Here is a 20,885-nt window from a genome sequence, read left to right on the forward strand (position 1 = left end):
GGCTGAGGATGAAGGGCTCCAAAGAGTGGCTTTAATTAGATCTCAAGCAAGCACCGGTTGATATACAAATTAAGAGAGATCTGCAAAACAACAGCTGTACTTGTATTTTATACCCTCTAAATGTGTGGTCACACCCGTGACCCAAGTCATGAGACATCTGTTTGCACATACACATGCACACTCAAGGTCGGGAATTTGTCAAACATCAATACTTCTTGTAGAAACACAAGTGTCCACACCTCACTTATCTCAGACAAACACACACATATAATGTCATGAAAAGGTCAATGCATGGAATGACAGCAAAGTAATGAGAAAACATTTATCAATATATTGATTGTAGATCTCACAGTACTATGATCGGTCACACCAGCTTTGTTATCATCTTACAAAGGAATGCAGATGTACTGTAGATCCTGAACCCTCCACACAGTAAATTCCATAATATGGTCTAGAGCGTAAAGTTACTTTCATCAGGCTTTATGTTATGCTATGAAAGTTGGGACAGCACTCGGTGTAGCACCATTCTTTTCACATGAACATGACAAGGACAAGACATTACAGTAATGAATATATAAACACAAAGCAGACTGTAATAAAATAACATAATTAATCTCAAAATAATAGTCTATTTTTCCCAAATTGTTAAATAAATAATACATTTGGCCATTTTATGTTTTTAAATTAATATTAAGGAATTATAACATAACATGCTAACTATGTGGAAAGTATTGCAAGTAAGTTGCCTTTTTATTCATGTTATAACTGCATATCAATGATTTATAATGCATTTCTAATCAGGGTTGGGAGGGTTGCTTTTAAAATTAATTTCACTACCGATTACAGAATACATGCAGTAAAATGTCATTTGTAAAATATTACTCAAGTCAGTAGTGTAATCTAAATACTTTGGATTACTTCTTCAGATTTTTTCACTTGTTTTGACTATAAACATGTTAATAATAAGTGGGAAAAATCTGTCAGTACAATAAGACAAAATACGTATCTAATGCAGTGTTGCTTCTAAAACAAGTAAATATCTCTTATTTTAAGGATTTTTAGATATTTTTATAGAATACAAAAATTCTCTACAAGAATAAGATTTTTACTGTACATGTTTTCCCTAATATCAATGGGATAACTAGAGGGAATAACATGATATATAGAGGATATTCTTGACAGAAAAATATGCCTGGTTATAGGTGAATGTAAAAGAGCTAGAAATATAATTTTAGCTTAGCATAAAGCTAACATTGCAATTTATGCAAGTTTAACTATTTCTGTTACTCCTTCCTTGCTGCAAAACCTCACAGAGTGTACAACAACATCTGTTTTTGATCGCATGTGGATTCTATCTTTGATTTATTTTATTTTTTTCCTATCTTTATTGATCCCCTAGAGGAAAAGATCCTCACTGACCTCATATCCACCATTACAACCATAATGTTGTGTATCTCTCCCGCTGCTGGTTTCACTTCCATTTTTTGCAGTTTCAGCCATAAACTCATCTTACAACTCCTGTGGCAGCTGGTCTACAATCATATTTTAGAGCTCCTTGTGTCCAATTAAGTGATTTCCATTTGTATACCCATATTACGTAGGCTCAGGACTTTGCACATATTCAATAGAACAGACGGCAAACATTTAAAAAAAAAAGTCACATCTCATATTTTACAGTAAATGTATGTAATCAGTGACTGTACGCAGCAATATAATTCTGTATTTTCAGAAGGTAGAATTATTAGCTAATATTTCCATTTGGTGTCACCATTGCCCTGTTCTAGGCTGATTTTGTGTTGCAGTATAGTACTGATGGATCATTTAGCACTTTTAAGAGTTGTAGTCTACTTTTAGCTAAATTTTAAAGAAAAGGAACCGTAATTATATATCTATAATCGTCCTCTTCCTTCACTCCCTACTGCACTTCCTCCTCCTCCTCCTCCTCCTCCTCCTCTCCAGTGTCCTCAACCTTTCCATCACGTCTCTCTGGATCCATGGTTCCAAAATGGACCCTTTTATATATCTATTGAAGGTCCTGATTGGTGTTCTAATTGTGCTCAAGCTGTGCAGACTTGAGTGAACAATTTTGCATGCTAGTGATTCTAAATGACCACATGGTGTAGGCAATGAGAAATGAAGGGATTTGTGTGTAGAGTTTTAGAGACAGTTCAACAAATTTGACTCATGTGTCAAAACAGGGGCTCAGTGTTTATAGTTTAGGGAAATGGGTGTGCTTTTGATAAATGGCATTATGGTTTTGAAACTTTAGTTCAAAAGCCTGGTTATATTGTTTGAGTTAGGCTTAGTTTAAGGAACCGTGAACCGAACTGTGAGTTCAGTATCGTGAACCGAACCATATTGTGAGATCAGTGAACCGTTACACCCCTAGTCATTAATTAATGTAAAGTCTTAACTCTAGTGTTAAAATAGATTTGATGTTGATTGTCTTAATCCCAGTGCATTTCAGAACTCTACTGAAACTTTGAATTTTGGGGCTTAGCTAAACAAATCCCACAAGACACTGAGACAGAAGAGTAACACTCAATAAGATCTTTCAATAATAACATTACAACACAGTGCTTAACATATTATTACCAAACGTACATTCAAATACTTAAAAATGCAATAAATGTACACTCAATTTTCAGAGACCATCCAAATAAATTAATAAAACAATTTCTGAACAACTACGTATATACTCTTAGCCATATGCTAAGAATGCAATTTATGTTATTCTTGACATTTGGTATTGCAGCACTGCTCATATTGACTTGCTTGTATTTTCCTCTTTTGTAAATTGCTCTGGATAAAATCAGTTGTTAAATGGATATGTTAAATGAGGTAGTCAGGGCACTGGTCAGGGCGTCGGCCATTTCTAGGGTTGTCTGAATCGCAAAATCGTTCCAGTGCACCAAAATGTCCGCTCCCTAAAAATTCCCAGAATGCACCGTACAAACCAGGGAGCACTTTGCTTACTACGTTCCTTTAATGTAAATGTCTTCATGTCTTCTGAAGTCTCTTAGTCATAGAGGACGAGTGCAAGTGAAACGATATGATGTGCATTCTAGGCCTACTTTCTCTTTAAAAATGAATTATGTTTAATCCATAATGTTCATGAAAGTGAAACAATCTTTTAAATAGGCTTATTCGAGTTGTTAAAAAAATTTAAAAACACTCCTTTGTTTATTTATTGCTTCATTCATGTCATTTATCTTTCACAATGACACTGTACATTGTCATATTTACACCTAAAATGCATTATAGTGTCATTTATGAAGCGATGTTGCTGATAACAGCTGCGTTTAAAAACACGTCCTCGTAATCAAGTGTCCAAATGCTCAGCATATCAACAACCTTGCAATGCCCGAATTCGGGTTGAGAACTAGGGACCTGATTGAGACCCTTCACCAGCATAGTCAGCCTAATGCACATCAGCGCCCTCTGTCATCTCGGGAGGGAACTGCACTGGCGTTTCAAACAGAATATCATTGAGTCGCTCTTCCTCGAGTCTCCGGCTCTGCCTGTATGTGGACTCAGCCAATCTGAATCCTGTGACGAGGAGAGGCAGGATCCCAATATTTAACACACATTGCACTGATACATCTACACCTGTCACTGACTGCTCCTTATGAAGAACAACTAGGCTACTAATGCACTTTATCTCACTCCTCAAATGCAGAAGCTTTTCAGACATGGCACAGGACTGCTGATCCGAGATTCGTGCTGTTCTTCTGAAGTCAAACGGCGATTTCTTCTTTCTGACATAATTACCGGGCCATTCTTTATAGATTGGCGTCCGTTTTGCGCAAAAAGCGTGTGGAGCGGTGGACGGAACAAATACGCTTTATGTACTGAACCTGTGAGGATGCGACAATAGATGCGATTTTCACCAAAATCCTCTTTGTTACTATCTTTACTATGAAAATATTTTTTCAAGATCCCTCTAGGAAACACGGGGCAGATTTTGCACCTCTGGATCTCCCATCAAAAGGAGGATTACACTGGAAATGACCGTAGATAGTCTTAAAAGGAACACTACATGCACCCTTGAATATCCTTTATTATAGTCTGTCATATTGTGGCTCTCCAAAAACCATAAGAGCCACTTTTTAACGTGCTTTAGGTATTGTCCATCATAATAAAGATGATCCTCTTCCGCAAATTTCGCGTGTTGATTTTAATGGTGTTTCTCGTCGCCTGCACCATGCACATCATGATAGACCTGTTACCCAAACTGGAGAAGCGCGCAGCCGGTTCGAGCTCCGGCGCGGCGGGAGCAGGAGGCGGCTGCTCGTGCGCTCACAACCCGGGCGGGGAGTCGCGATCCTGGGCTAAACAGCGCGCCAGAGCCGCCGCCGCGGAACCGGGCTGGCCTAATAAACACTCGTTGAGATTACTGCAGGATTTCAGCAATGAGCCCAACTCCAATCTCAGCTCGCATTCAAGGGAGAAAGTGACAGAGAAAGCTGAGTCTTTGAAGAAAGTCAAGCAGCTAAAATTGGGTTCTGAGAAACGCGGTTTGATGAAGGATGCATTGAGCGGACAGAGAGCTGTCCAGGGTTCCTCCAGACTGAAGGCGCTCTATGAGAATCCGCTCTATAAGACTGACCTGCCGCATCTCTCTGATGATGACACCTTATTCAACCTCAACACTGATATCAGATTGGACCCCAAAGCTGCTGGAAACCAAGAATGGCAAGTACTACAATTAAAACAGTGTTACATAGTTGGTCTTTAAGACCCATTTATTTGTTTTATCATTATTTATTAGAGAGATTATATAAAGAAAAGAATGATTGCTCTGATTTCATCCCAACAGGAAAGCAAGTATGCTAAGTGGCACTTTAAAACAGGATTAAAAGCATATGTGCATTAAGCTTTAAAGCCCCAGCTGTTGGCATTGCATTTTTAAAATATGACTTTTTCAAACTTCATCCCCAGAAATCTGTTACAATTTAACTGTGATTGTTCATCCTCTTATTTTGAGTAAGTGCCAGTCAAGGGCATAGCAGCCGCAGGGGACATGGGCAACACATCCCCTGCACTCTTTAAAAAGGTGATTTTTGTCCCTTGCACTTTTCCAAGCTAAAAACATTCTGAGTCCAAATGGTGGATTTGTATTCAGTATTCTTTGCGTTTTTGTTGCTTTGAGCTGATTGAGCGACCATCCAGCCAATCACAGGTGAGTTTCATGAGCCGAAGCAACCCTTAAGTAACAGGTCGTCAGTCAGACAGTCTAATCAATGCGGCTCCATTCATTTCTACAAAGTTACTTGATCTGTGTTAAATAAGTAAAGCTATTTTTAATATCAGCTCCTGGCGTTTACCCCTTTTTTGGTGTGCAGTCGACAAATTGTTGGAAAAAGATAGATCTGCTGTGTTCTTAGAATTCTTTTGCATTTTAGGTCTGCAGACATACAAATTTAAAAGGATTACAAGTTTCTTATGATCGTTATTCACTGACTAACTAATTTCGCACATGACACTCATTTCTCATCACCTTCTGGCATCACCAGAAATGGTCACTGAATCATTAAATGGATCTGAACGAATTACGGGGAATGTAGTCAAAACACTTGAGCCACTTGGATTTAAATCCCACAATGCACAAGCACAGAGTAAAAAATAAAGTTATGCACATGCACAATTGTCATTATTGTAATTGATTAAATAATGTATTCAAGACTAGCTTGTGCTCAGTCTTTTATTGTCATATGTGAAACAGAAGCAAGTGCTCCACAAGATGTCCTTTATTTTTGCAGCTAATTTTGCAATACTTGAATATTTAAAATACTACAAATATTAAATGTAAATAATGTGTATATATTAATATAATAGTTATATGTATTAATATATACCGTAATATATTAATTCTGCACTGTAAAGTGTTGGGTTTGTGCGAGCCACCTACTGGCAGCTGGGTCCCCCCACTTTTATAATGAACGCTACGCCCCTGTGCTAAGTACATGCAGTTACATGTAGATGTAAAAATATGCTTTTAAATCCCAATTATATACACATTGTTTTCTAAATACTATATAGAAATGATTAGAAGAAGGTTGAACACATTTGGCTTCAAATACATGTGAAAAAAAAAATCAGTTTTTTTTTCTCGCATTATTACAATATTGTATTGATATATTATACAGATAAGCATCGATTGCTCGGATTTTATCCCAAAGCTGCAGGAAACCAAGAATGGCAAGTGCATTTAAAATGTGACCAATACATATTGTTTAATATAGAGGTGTATATAAGCTTTTACAGTATTATGTAGAGACGTTATGTAGAGGCAAGTATTACTGTAATGGGGTAAGGGATGGGCAAGGACGAGGAGGGAATCGGCTGAACAGTAAACATCACGGCACGGTCACGGGTCATTCACACATTTTTGAATGTAGCGGTCAAATAAGAGGGCACATGTTGGGAAAAGACATACTATGAGGACTGTAGCTTGGGTACTTCCCTTAATTTCACTTCTCACATTTCAGCTCATACTGACTCATGTTAAGTGTTAAAAGCTTTGCTATTTGGACTCATCTATGTTCCTCTAGTGTGATGTGATGCTTTTCACAGAGCTGTGAGATGCATTAAACTGAGGAGCCATACCTTGCCTTTTGTTTGTTCCTCTATCCCATCTATATGGTCTTTACCCGGCGAGCTTTTGCGTCCTCCAGAGGTATCTCAGGAGCAGCCTTTAGACCATGCCTGAATTAACTAAACATGACATTTAACCATGAGTGACCCAGACATTGACAGATTTAACTAAACATGAATACTTTTGAGTATAATGTTTTCTTAAAAATTGCATGTGACATTCTTGTCAACCAGTTGATGTCACATTATAGGTTTCATATTTTGAAAGAACACTAAATGTTGCAATAGACTGAAGTCATGTCTTCCATGCAGTTGTGTTGTTGTTAGATCAGGGGCCTCAGGGAAATGAATGGAAGTACAGCTGAAGTGATGCATTCAGTCATTCCACTGCCATCAAAATATTTTCTTGGCATCAGTGTAGCATTCAAACATGTTCACATTCATATTAATGTTCAGAAATAGCTACATCTCTTTCACAGTCATCAAACAAATGATGAATTTAAAAGGATCGGTTAAGGGATTCTTTGCAGCCAGTAATTTCATAAATAGATAAATGAAATAGTAATAAAAAAAGCAGCTCTCTCTAGACTACTTTAAGCCCAATTAAGCTTATGTTTGAAGCTGATCGTTTATATTTAAAGATAGCATCAAATCTATTTTTAATCAAGACCATTACAGAGTAACAGAATCTACACACGCAGAACTCTTCAGAAAGCTGCATACATTTCCGCAGAACTGGAACACCCATCATTCACAAAGTTCTATTCACTATTTGCATGCTTGCTTGTTGGGTATTTTGGCCCATTTGATACCCACAATGCTCAGTTTAAAACTTTTTAACAAGTTAAATTTATTCAGCAAAATTACCACCAAAATGCTATTGTGAATATAATTGAAATGAATAGAGGAGATGCTTGTGTTACAAACAAGATCCACACATTTGGTGAGTTTTTAGGTCGGTTTTTATTTCAAGAAACCATTGAGATGAGTTACGATAACTATAACTATAACAAAAAAAATATTGTACACATCTGTTAATCTGGCTCGCGGTAAAACTCTTGCACTAGAACTTCACATAACTCATCACATAACATCGTGATCTTCAAGACATTCTCTGTCTCGCAAGCTTCTGCTTAAAAGTCACAGATTTTGACATTACAAAACAGATGTCTTCTAATGTGTAATTATAGTATGAAAATAGCAAAGAACCATTCATATTTTGTATTAAAGACATTGTGGCAGAGCGGAGGACGGGACCGGGTGTGTAGGATCACGACCCGGCCCCGCCCTCCGCCCTGCCACAGACATATATAAGAGAAAATAATTACATGATGAAAAAATTGCAGTGAACAAAATCGAAATGTATTGGGGGTTGTTTTTATTTTGAATAAAAATTATTCTTACTGTATCATACTGTATTCAATTCCATTAGTTCAAATATTGTTAAGGTATTAAAATGTACCCGATAAACAGTTCCACCAGAACTCTGTGACTAATGTCCTCCACCATCCTTACCGACAGGCATAACGAGGGGAATGAGGAGGAGTACAGTCCGACAGGGGAGGCCACTACTGAGTCATACCCCAACTGGCTGCGTTTCCACATTGGGATTAACCGGTATGAGCTCTACTCCAGACACAATCTCGTCATAGAGGCCCTGCTGAAGGACCTGGTCTCTCAGAGGATCACAAGCGTAGGTGAGTTTGACTCATGGCACAGTAAGGGTGGAGAAGGCCTGCTGCTGTTTAATGTCATAGTCCAACTGAACCGGGAAGGCTTTAGGCCATTAGTGTTCCTAAACCAAAAACAATTTTTTTAGAATGCGTATATACTGTTTGTTTTACTGTGGTGTTCAATGCAATTCAACTGCTATTACACTTTCAATACATTGATTGTTTTCATTTTCCATTTCTAAGATTGTTATTTTACAAGTTTCAAACTAAATTATTAGTCAGCGATTAGCAGTAATGCTAAAGCTGTTAGTTTAACTCTATTCCTGTAGTGTGGTGTTTCAACAATCATGGAGTTTTGCTGCCCATCGGACGTGCTATCGGAAATATCCTACGAGTGTTTCACTCATGTTCAAGTGTTTTGTTGCCGGAGCAAAAACATGGGGGACGCAGGTTTTATTCTTGTATATTTCTTGGGGAACTGTACTATCCTCTGCCATGTTGAAAGTTTACATCTCCTCCCACCTTGGAAACTGGGTATGAGTACCCTGTGCCTGTGTGATTACTCCGTCCATCGCGACTATCAGCTGTGATCAGCATTAATACTGAAGCTCCTTTATTAGCACTCCTGGAATGCCTCTCTCAGTAGCGGATATAGGCATGGGCAACATGGGTAGCCACCCGGAGGCAGCATCTTTCAAGACAAGAGTGCGCCCTGAACTTCACCAGCCATCTCATTTACAATCAACCCCCTTTGGGGGAGTGCTGAAGCGGGTTTCGCCCAGGGCGCCATACAAGCTGGAACCGCTACGGGCCTCTCTAACAAAAAGATTCGAGGACCAGAACAAACTGTTGTATAAGTAAGGAATAAGTGATGACGAAGTGTTAAATTATTACGAAATAATGCACACCCCAAGGTGGTAATGCGGCCATTATCTTTTAATAATTTAACAGTCCAACGAGTCAATTAATCCACAGGGTTTTAGGGTTTTATCTCAAGAATTTCAAGTTTTCATTCCTAAAACACTCTTTTAAGTATTAATGAAAGATATTCATGAAATAAATGTCCTGAGATAACTCACTGATCTCTGTGACAGCTCTAGACTGTGTAAACAGCAAATAAAAATGTGTCCATGGGTCGTGGTCTCTGATGCTTTCTGCCTGTCAATCATTTTGCATGTTCTCATAGTATTGTAGTTACATCAAATTATTGAGGCTTAATGCCATTTTTATGCCAGGTTGCTCATAACAGTTGTCAGTTGAGGCCGCTATTATGCTGCTGTTGTTTCTGACCACCATTTCTGCTCGTGAAAGTCTTAATAAATCTCATTTGGTATCTTTGGAGTGTGGCGTTTTGGAAAAAGGGGGCTTGGCTAATCCAACGGCTCAGTCTCATGGAATGGCTAAAATCGCTTACAGCACCTTTTAGTAAAACCTACTTTAATTCTTGACAATATTAATTAAAGTGAGTAAATTTAACATAAACATCTCAGTTAATACAGTAACTTTTACTAACAAATCTGATGTACATGGTACTTAAATACACTTTTTTAAAATTCAAGTGAATATTTTATTAGAACTTTTTCACTTTCCTTGTAAACTAAAGTTTAATTATGTTCTACTTAACATACAATGCCTTCCACAGGAAAGTTTCATGCATTCCATATTGACAGTTAGACTACATTATTTTAATTACTGGCGGTATAAACAAGATACAGAGCTGCGCACTCAGACCTCAACACTTGTGCACAAAACACGTGATGTAAGAATCAACAGTTATGTCTTTTGATCATGAACAGGCAATTTTTTAGAAGAATCTAAACTTCAGATTTCACAAAACAAGAAATTACAAAAAGTAACAACAAAATCGAGCAAAAAAAAGAGATAAAAACCTGGTGTAAATACACTTTTTTACACATCCCTGCTTTCAACCAAACGCTCTCCGTTCCAGCAAAATCACAGAATAAAGTGTAACTAAATGCACCACCGTTACTGATAAACATCTACTGATGAACAGACGGAAATGTGTTCGGTCTATTTAAAAGATTGTCAGTCAAGCAAGATTCAAACTAACAACCTCTCATTCTTAAAGCATTAAATATTCCTCTAAGCCACAACAACTTCAAGTGGCTTAGCCCCCCTAAAGTTGAAATCCGAGAATCACCACTGCTATAGGCCGGAGCTGTCATCCCAAAAGCAATTATTGCCAAGTGGTTTAAAGCCATTATGGGAATGGCATGAGCCAACTAGGTCAACAGTGTGCAAAGTGCAATTGCGGTTGAATAACAGTGATTTTTTAAAGCTGAAGGGGCTTTAGTGGATGCATATGCAATGCACTGCCCATGTCTGTGTGTTTGTGTTTGTAAGAGTGTACATGAGGACTACAGAAACCTGAATTATTTATTAAAGTGGAGAAATGTTTGGAAGAATATTTAGTGATGCTTGCTTTTGCACGGACAAACACCACTCAGATTTTATTCGGAAAATGAAAATATCTGGTTGGAATTGAATTGTGAGATGTACAGAATGATCCACATAGACATGTTTGTATGTGTTGCGTGTGCACTCGAGCACTTCAGTACACATGCTTTCTTTCTCAGAAGAGTATGTGATTGACAACTACTCCTCGTCCATTTTTGTCTGAAAGTCCACCTGAACATCTTACGTGACTTGTTTCTTCTAGCCTTGAGCACATTAAACAGACACAACTGTATAAAACACAGATTCAAAAGCACTAAAGAGTTGCGTCACTTCAGTATGCAGTATTCGGCACAAAACCCTGCTTCTGATTCACCAAGTACCCGCAATAAACCAATTGATAAATGGAATAGCGCCATGCCATGAGGATGTAAAATAAGTAATTGTTATTATTTCCAGTGCAAACACACCTGCTTTCTATTGGGCTTATTAAAGATAAAGTGTCACTTTATATGGCTTATTTAACCTGAGCACATTGGGCTACACCAACTAAAGTGTTTTTATAAGGGTTACTACTAATGGCAACAGTTGCACATGTTCAGTTTTTACTCTGCTGTTCAATAGAGTCTCTGAAACAAAAAGCACCTTGTAGGAGGAGGTTTTATCCACATTAGGAATAATTCAATGTTTTTCTGGAAACATTTAACAGGATTTTAATGAAATAAACAGAACGTTCCTCTGGGGACAGTAGCAAATCATAAGATGTGCTGTTGAACAGTACTTGTTTGTACTTTAGTAGACCTAGAGATGCTAGATAATAAATTGAAGGGCTGTGTGGCGTAATGGCTCCGCTCCAATTGACACGTCTCTGCTTAAAAAATGAGTTCAAAAAGACTTTACGGCTGCAGAATTGCACAGGTGCCCTCAAGGGAAATATGATACAGAATTGTTGGATTACTCAACGTAAAGCCGTATCAGCCTTCTATCCCGTCCAATCTCATTAATCAGCCTGTCAAAATTTGAAAACCTTTTCTGCTGATCTAAGGTCAGTTATGTGATAGTTTTAGGAGCTCCTGAACTTGTCTGTCTGGGTTTGACACATGAAAAAAATGAAAATGTTTGGCATGCACTGACACAGTTCACTGTAAAGGCTCTGAGAAACAGGCTCTGATAGTTGACAGGAGTGATTTTGGAGGTTTCTTCGATTGTTGTAAACATACAGTAATTTAATGTTTTGTTGTGGCTAAATAAAGCTGCTAAAGCAATAGGGGAGAGCGGGGTTGGTTGGGTACAGAGTTAATTTCTGGTCATATTGAAATTATTTTCACAGAAGTGTAAAATCTAAATGTTGACTTTCTTGACCTACACTGAATGACTCTGTCAGGCATCTGAATGATAAAACCTGTGGTTATTTTATAACCACAGGTTATAAATGCTTATTACAATGTAATTACACATGTAAGTACTGAGTAATATTAATTAACAACATGTACTTACTATAGGTTTAGTGTAAGGGTTTGGTTTGGTTTGGTTAAGGGTTAGTTACATGTAATTATTCATATCTGACTCTTATTACTGTAATCCCAGGAGAGCATCAGAAATACTCAAACCAGCCCATCTGGCACCAACAATCATCCATACGATTATCTATTCAGCCAATCATGTAGCAGCAGTGCAGTGCATACAGTCATGCTGATACGGGTCAGGAGCTTCAATTAATGTTCACATCAACCATCAGAATGGGGAAAAAATGTGATCTCAGTGATCTGGACTGTGGCATGATTGTTGGTGCCAGACGGGCTGGTTTGAGTATTTCTGTAACTGCTGATCTCCTGGGATTTTCACACACAAGTCTCTAGAATTTACTCCGAATGGTGCCAAAAACAAAAAACATCCAGTGAGCGGCAGTTCTGTGGATGGAAATGCCTTGTTGATGAGAGGTCAACAGAAAAGGACAGACTGGTTTGAACTGACAATGTCTACAGTAACTCAGATAACCACTCTGTACAATTGCGGTGAGAAGAACAGATTCTGAGATGTGGGTTGGTGCTGTTTTGGCAGCACGAGGGGGATCTACACAATATTAGGCTGGTGGTTATAGCTAAACAGTAATTATAAAAAATGTATTGAAATAATACCAAGAATTTTTTTTAAATATATTAATTTTAGTTACTAGTGATAGCTATAATCAGCTATATTTTGATAAATGATTTGTAAGCCTGTGAAAACTATGCTAGCTGGCTAACATCATTGAAAAGTCAGTTGGTTGACGCATTTGTTTTTGGTTGGGTTATGCTTATCACACTGGGTATAAAAAGATGTAAGTAAAGATTTATATATTTACAATAAATATTTTTTCATATTAATTCCAACTGTAAATTTGTATATATTTATCATAATAATATTAATAATATCATATTAATTACATAATTATTACTCATATTAATGATAGAAGACAAACCTTTTTAGTTTTTCTGTGTGTTGCGTCTCTCTTAAATCTTTTAACACTGTGCGAACCAAATAAACAACATAACTTTCACTACTAATTAACACAATTCTGTAAATATTTGGTGACATTAAAAATGTCTCTCCGCTGATGTACACTGTAAACCCATCTGTGATGTTTCAACCTTGACACTGTGACTCCCATAAACAGCACATTGTTTATCTAGTCATGAAATTCTGCATTTATTTGTTAGTTGAGATTTGTTGACTGTCTGACAAAATGCATCCATTGCAGCCATTGTTGCCAAGTAAATAAAAAATGTTTAAAGCAAGTAAAATACAGAAAAATCAAGAAAAAAAAAAGTATTGCAAAACGAATCAAATAATAATCTGGAGTAAACTTAATGGACAAATATAAAGTGCATTCAAATCATTGCGAAATTCTCACTGTCATTGCGATAGTATCCCTTCCTACTTGTTTTTATAAAGTTGGTTGGTTTGTGTCAGTAATAAGCGTTGTAATAATTCTGTTCCCTTTCACAGCTATGAAGTCAGGTGGCACTCAGCTGAAGCTTATCATGACATTCCAGAACTACGGACAAGCCCTGTTCAAGCCTATGAAGTAAGTGATACCTCCTGCTTTCATTTGTCATGAATACAATATGTGTCTGATGGGTAACCAGTTTTTAGTATGCCCTCTGTATACTTTCATGCAAGTTTACTTTAAAGGTGTGGACTAAGTCTTCTGTGTTTCGACAAAAGAAACATGTGTAACAGCTGTTGGAAGATTTGTTGTGTATACATCTAGTTGCATAGTGCACTTATACAGTAGACTGGGTGTCTTCACATGTGGTAGCAAGTAAGATTCTAGTACACTTAAAGTAGTGTATATTAGGGTAATCTGGGACTTTGGGTAATCTTGTTCCATCATAAGCAAGTCTGTATCATTATCAACTTTTCCAGCTGGGTGGTCATGTTTTACTGTAAAATCTCATTTGTTGGTCTAAAGTGTTGAGCTGACAATCACTGTAAATTGTCACAGTAAAAAAGCAGAAAGTGCAAATGTCCCAATTACACTTCTTTATTTTATTTTATTTTTATTTTTTTGTAGAAAACTGGCCTCTCAAGATAATGAGCCTTTGTAGTCTTTTTTGCCACTTTAAATGTATTAGGAATCTGGCCTTCAAGACATTGACTCTTTTATTTGAGTAGGAAACTGGCCTCTTAAGATGTTGGGACTTTTGGGTTTTTACCTTTTTTTAGTTTAGTAGTAAACAGACTTTTAAGATTCAAAGACTTTAGTTTTTTTCATAAAATAAACAAAATCATTACTCGTTGTTTTTTTATGAATAAACATGATATTACTATGATAAATATAACATAATGTAAACATGATGTACTGTTATGTGAACATGAATTTTTGAGAGTTTAGCGGAACAGAAGGTATCAGAATAAACACCTTGGTAATGGCATACTACCATACCACCATCATTGGTTGGTTATTAGGGGCCATGCCTCGAAGAGTCTGTAGCCCCTATTGCATCCGTTTGTTTTCTGTGTTATTATTATTCTGTCTATATAGGACTATACATAGGAAAATGATGAAATTTTACACACTGATAGGGGTGGTCATGAATAGCCCCCATACCAAATTTGGGGTCTCTAGGACATTCTCTATAGCGCCACCACTTTTGGGCATATCTTTTGAACCCTTTGTCCTTGAGACATAATTCTGGGACATAATTCTATTTTTTTTTTTTTTTGTCTGATGACTCTCCTGATGATTTCAATGGAGCCCTTACATTAAACCTCTACAATGGCCGCCATCTTGGATTATGGTGTTTACAGTTTAAACCTTTCACATCCTTTAAACTTGATTGATTTCCCAATCAATGGCTCAAAATAATCTCCAGATGGAGCCGAAATTGCTGAAAAGTTACAGCATCTTGAAGTTAATGAGGTCGATGTGAAATAGGATTTAAGTCTAAATCTGAGCAACACTTTGTCCTATCAAAACGAAACTTGGTATGCTTCATCAGGACCATGATCAGTACATGCCGAGTTTGGAGACGGCGCCACCTAAAGGTCAAGAAATGTGATTTGTTTTTGTTTTTGCCCTTGTCTTTAGAACCCTATGTCCTAAAATCAAGAAGTTGGTGTCTCCTTGGGTCATGAGGATTTCAATGAAACCATTTTTGTCCCAACTTTTTTATATTTTTTTAATGCATCATCGGATTTGAAAGAAAATTGGTATGCTTCATCAACATCATGTCCTGAGGATACCAGAGCAGTTTGGAGACAGCACAACATAGTGTACAAATCTTATTCAATTTTAGCTACAATTTTGTTGTATTTTTGTGTCCTTATTCTAAGTTTTCAGAAAATGCACAGAGATATTTCTAAATGTATTTATTTTTAATTTTTTATTATTATTTAAAAACTTCTGTCTCTCAGCTTAGGATAGTGGTCTCTGTGACATACTTGTGTGGTGTGGAGATCGAAAGGGTGCCAGTTCAAACCCAGCTCTGGGCAAGTTGAAAACAATTTAGAAGTTGCAATGAACATCGTATCTGGACTGTTTTGATTGGAAAACATTGTATCTTTTGAATGCTTTGTCGAATTGAAAATTGGGATGCGTATTCGACATTAAGTTCTGAGGATACCTGAGCTGTTTGAAGACAGCACACCCATGTATAGTTAAAAAGAAAACCCACACTTGTGTGCTGACTCTAAACTCAGCTTGTCTCTTTGCCACTCATTTAGCATGTCAACTTAGTGGCACAGTGTGTTAAGCTCTGGACTATCATACTAAAGGTCATGGATTCAAATCCCTACCTAAGCAGGTCATCCGGTTTAATTTCTCCTTTACTGAAGTCTTTATACTGTGCTTGTTGAATGATTGAATTCAGCAGGGCTAATTGAATTTTGATTTTCATCTTTGTTGTAAAGTTACTTCAATATTTTGAATATGTTGATCATGATAACCGCTGAGTTTGGCTGTGTCAGTATGGTATGACACTCTGGTGGCTGCCAACCATGAGGCAGCATGGTTCAGTGGATTGTGCACAGAGCTGTAATATGGAAAGGTACAGATTCTAACCCTGCTTAGAATGACTTGTATACCAGTGTGCATTTGCAAAATACACCATAGCCACTCTGAGGGTCCTATAGGTCCTGTAGGTCATATAGGCAATTTAGGGGGCTTGGCCCCGGAATGGCTGCTTGCAGCTATATTATTATTATTATTGATATATTAGTGGTTAGGTTTATGGACGGGGTTGGGTTAGGGAATCTAAAATATTACTATGATTGTATAATGTAATTAAACTTATATTAAACATGTGCAATAAATCTGAAGAATGCGTAGCCTGTGATGGAAGTCATGAGAACAGCATAACAATGACATTTTGATGATGCAGGCAAAAGTCGGTATGGCGACATTTTGGTCTTGAGATTTTCCTCTGAATTTGTCTCTGTAGTGCCATCTACAGGAGCATCTGTATGACCTTTCCTGGTGGTAATGATCAGTCTGGTTTTAATTAGCATTGCCAGGCTTAAGTGATAATTAAAAACTTCAAGACACTATCAAACACTTATGGGAATATTTGCCAGCAGAAGCTTTAACTGCTGCACATAAAACAGAGCGGATCAGCTGAGTGTGTCTGCCATATTCCCTCTGTTGAAACAACACTGCCAGTGCTACCTGATGCATTTGTGATCAAATAATTGCTAGAGAATGCTTGATTGCTTCCTCGCTGTTTTTCTTTGATTACGCTTTCATATGTTATTGCCATCTGTGATGTCTTAGTCATTCTGGGTGGGTACAGAAACATAAAAGCACAAACTGTTATTACACAACACCAGTGTCATTAGTTGGTGTGCAGTTTACAGACTTGAAGAGGTGGCTTGTGCAATTTTTGGATCATCTCTGAAAAAACAAAACATGGTTTGCTGGTCTTAGTTGGCTCAAACTGGTTTAACTGTGTGTTTCAACAACAATAGAGGCTTTGACAAGGGAGCCAGTGCAGGTTATATTACAGTGGCAATGGTTTGCTGACTTTTCACACATTTGTGCACAGTTGAAAGGTTATTTCAGAGATTTTATTCGATAATGTCACATAGAGTACAGTAACACATCAGAGCTATAGCTTGACGTTTCTTAAACATTAAGTTCATGACCAAGCCTGAAAAGGTTATCACCTTCGGATTATGATTTACCTGAAGAAATCCTCTTTTAAGGTTTAAGGTTACCTGATACACATACCTGCAAAGAATCTCTGAGCGAACGACACAGAAAAGGTGCATTGTTTATCACAGGTTGCCTGACAAGGTGAAATCCCAGCTTTCATCTTATTCCCAAAAGAGACCATAAAAGGGAACAATATTTCACTGCAGTGTTTGGCAGTGCATGTAATAAAAGCAGTAATTAAACATAATAATCTCTGACTAGACAGAGACTAGACTGACTAACAAGCAGACTGTTTTATTTAGCTACGTTTCACACTTTTGAGTAATTACACCTTGGAGGTGTAATGTAAACAACATATTGTGCAAGTGTACAACCTGGCATTCTTTTCTTGATTTGTGCTGTGAATTATCACAATTAAAAAGCAAATACCATGTGCTTAGCCCGAAGATGGCTTCATATCGTCTGTTCATCATATGATGGCTTGACATGCATAGCTGTAGATTTCTCCAGCTCTAAAAGCTCAGAGTTTTTCTCCTGAATCCTCGTTGATCGCGTGGGACATCTTTTTCCTCACCTGCCCCTCTGTACAGCCATACTGTGCATCAAAGCTTCTTTTGATGTGCTTCTGCTTTGAGCTGGATGCTAATCTGTCTGCAGGCACATGGAAGGGTAACTGCTCCAGGTTCCTGCTGGCCTAGAGAGCCAAGCGGGCTAGCATGTGTATATGTGTAACCATCCTTCCATGAAATGGTGCTTGCCGGGGGGTCTGCTTTAAGCCTTTTTACACCACAATGTACAATGGTTCTCGTACCGAGCCTGTGGTACTCTGGTTCACACAGGTAATATGGAGCCTATCATAAACCAGCCGCACTTTTCCAATGACTTGATTGAGAATCCCAAAGGTTTATTTAACAGATAGTCGTGATCTTCCAAACTTAGTGAGTAGCTGGTCCAGTTACAGAACATAACACTGCACAAAAGAAGATGACAACAGTGCTAGGAAAGCTAACAAAGCTGGCAAATGTAATAACATACTGAGATCAGCTGCAGAAGACACAAGCAATTGAATGTTTATCACGAGCGCGTCACTGGCTGAATTCAGTGCCACAGTTAGTTAGCTGGCTGGTCTTGTGTCTGAGTCCAAAATATCATTGCTCTCTCCACTGTCGCTTTTGCTTAGGTCCTTCTTATGGTCCCTGGACTCCCTTAAGTGTTTTTCAATTTGTTTATGATTTGGTCTGTTGTCCGACTGAAGCTATCGTGCATCATTTTTACGCTGTATCTTCATTCTCGTAGACTATTTCTTCCTTTGCGATCTCTCTCGGATCTCCGTAAATACAATATCGCAAATAGAGTGCTTGTTTCTTCCACATTGCCTGAATACTTTTGATGTCTGATCATTTTGAGGGGGTTTTTATTGTTATTATAGAGCGAAGAAGCACTCCTTGCTGCAGACGGTAGCTACTGTTGTTGTTTAGGAAAACTTTACCTGGTGACGAAATATTATCCCGCCCTTGAAATAATCGGTTCATGCAGCAAGACCAGCAAACTTTTGGAGCCGATGCGGAACCAGGTTTTCAGACACGGAACGGCCTTTTCTGCTGTGGAAATGCGTGGAACAGTTCAAGAATAAATCTACACCTCTCTTTAAATCTACGCCTACATTAAACAGACTATTGTATAGTTCATTGTGTTTTATTTACATGGTTAGCTGCAGTTTCCCAGTGAAATGTCCAGTGAGGGGCGCTAAAAGCGAGTGAAATTGTGTTGTAATCAGACGAGGTTTGTAAGGTGAATAATAGATGGAGATTTTAATGAGTTAAACATTCCTCCCTAACCTAAAACTTTAACCTAAACCTAACCAATAGTGTTGTAAAAGCAAATAAGAGTTAGGTAGACACAAAGCAGACATCCTTACCCTAAACCAACACCTAAACCTAACCGATCGTGTGGAAAAAGCAAATGAGATATGAAAAGGACATTTTCTGAAACAACCATGTCACTTCACTTCTATGACACTATTGGCTTACGTGTCAGCTTGCATGTTTGGCAGGGCTTGAACCGCAGTTTTCCAAGTCCAAAGTCCAATGCACTTTCAGGTGAGCTACCGCACAAGTTAATCACATTGGAATAAGTGTGTAAATGTAGGTGATTCTGTAATACATGCATAAAAATGGGTTGTTTTTCAATGATGCATTATAGTAAAAGTGTTTTGATATCATAACATAGCAGTTTGAGTGTAATAGTGTGAAAAATGAGTGTTTATAAAGCCATAACAGCCGATGTAGTCATGATTTGTTTGAAAGTAAATACAATGTACAGTTGTTGTTGCACTTCTGGTGGTAATTTCACCAGGAAACTGTAGTGAAACATAGAACGCAGCCCGTAAAAGTCAGTTTGCAAAAATGTTGTTGTTGTAACGTTCATTCAGTGAGACTAGGTTGAATATATTGTATACATTTTGACATTTAAAACACATTTGACTGTCTGAATTGATATGATCTTTATACTGCAATATATTCTTGGTGACAACTTCACCGTGTGACCAAATAGCCCCAGTCTCCCCTAATGTTTAATTTCAGAAGGACATGGAAAATAATGTGACTGGAGCCTATTTTAAATTTGACAACTGTACCACCACCCCAGTTCCCAAATCAAACCCAAGACCAACAGGTTTTAGGCCTTTTCTGCAGTGGAAACGTTCAGAATGGTTCAAGAAACGGACACTGACTCCAGCACCAGCACTCTGTTGGTGGTAAAGGTGCTTGTGAGGAGTTTACTGAGCATAAGTTATCTGACTGGGATCTGGGTGTAGAGGCAGAAATAAGTCATTGTGCAACCTTTCACTCTTCCTTCTTTACGTTCATTCAAAAGCCTTCCAGTTGGACAGACGTTGGCGGAAAGCACTAATGCCATCAGAATAAGGAAGGAGTAGCTGTAGTATGCAGGAAAGCCACAACACAGCACTGAACGCTGCTAATCAGATAAAGAATGAGGAAGGAGAGAAAGATAGAATAAGAGATAAAGAAAGAGGGAGGGTGACAAAGGATTGTTTGGAGCAGGTTTGACAACAAAGATTCTTTCCAGTGACCTGTCAGCACAATGCAGCGTGACACAATGATTTAAATGTGCAAAATATGTTTATATGTGTGTGTGCATAATGAGAAGTAGAAGTGGAACATGTTTCTCCTGGATAAATATACATTTTGTATTCTTGTAAAAACCATAATAGCTAACCCTAATCCTAAATTAGAGGGTGTTTATGTTTTTTAGGAATGTTGTTCCTGCATGACACCAAACTCTACCCCTAAAATCACAGACTGATTACATTGTGAATTTGGCGACAGGAGTTCGAAAGTTCCTCTGCTGAAATCAGTCTGTGCTTACCGAAATTCGAACTACTGCCCCCAGTGGACAAAGCTGCAAGTGTTGTTGAGGTGAAATGTCCACAGGGGGGCAAAAAAGCTAGTTGTATTTTTAGTTATACATGATGTTATACTGTCAACAGAAATGCATATTTTATTAAGTGTACTCCCTAACACAAACCCAACCCTTAGTCAAAATGT

At 37.9% G+C, this 20,885-nt stretch overlaps 1 protein-coding gene across 1 annotated transcript in view; it reads left to right on the plus strand.

Annotated features, from left to right (window-relative positions):
• The first annotated feature begins 3,631 nt into the window (after positions 1-3,631).
• LOC127653306 (extracellular serine/threonine protein kinase FAM20C-like) overlaps positions 3,632-20,885 on the plus strand; it is an 89,270-nt gene continuing 72,016 nt past the window's right edge. The window contains exons 1-3 of the mRNA XM_052139951.1: positions 3,632-4,695; positions 8,119-8,294; positions 13,674-13,752. Coding sequence (XP_051995911.1) covers positions 4,145-4,695; positions 8,119-8,294; positions 13,674-13,752 — 806 coding nt within the window. The 5' untranslated portion in view covers positions 3,632-4,144. The remainder of the gene's footprint in view (positions 4,696-8,118; positions 8,295-13,673; positions 13,753-20,885) is intronic.

The sequence above is a fragment of the Xyrauchen texanus genome, chromosome 12 (genome assembly GCF_025860055.1).
Source record: "Xyrauchen texanus isolate HMW12.3.18 chromosome 12, RBS_HiC_50CHRs, whole genome shotgun sequence".
NCBI lineage: Eukaryota > Metazoa > Chordata > Actinopteri > Cypriniformes > Catostomidae > Xyrauchen > Xyrauchen texanus.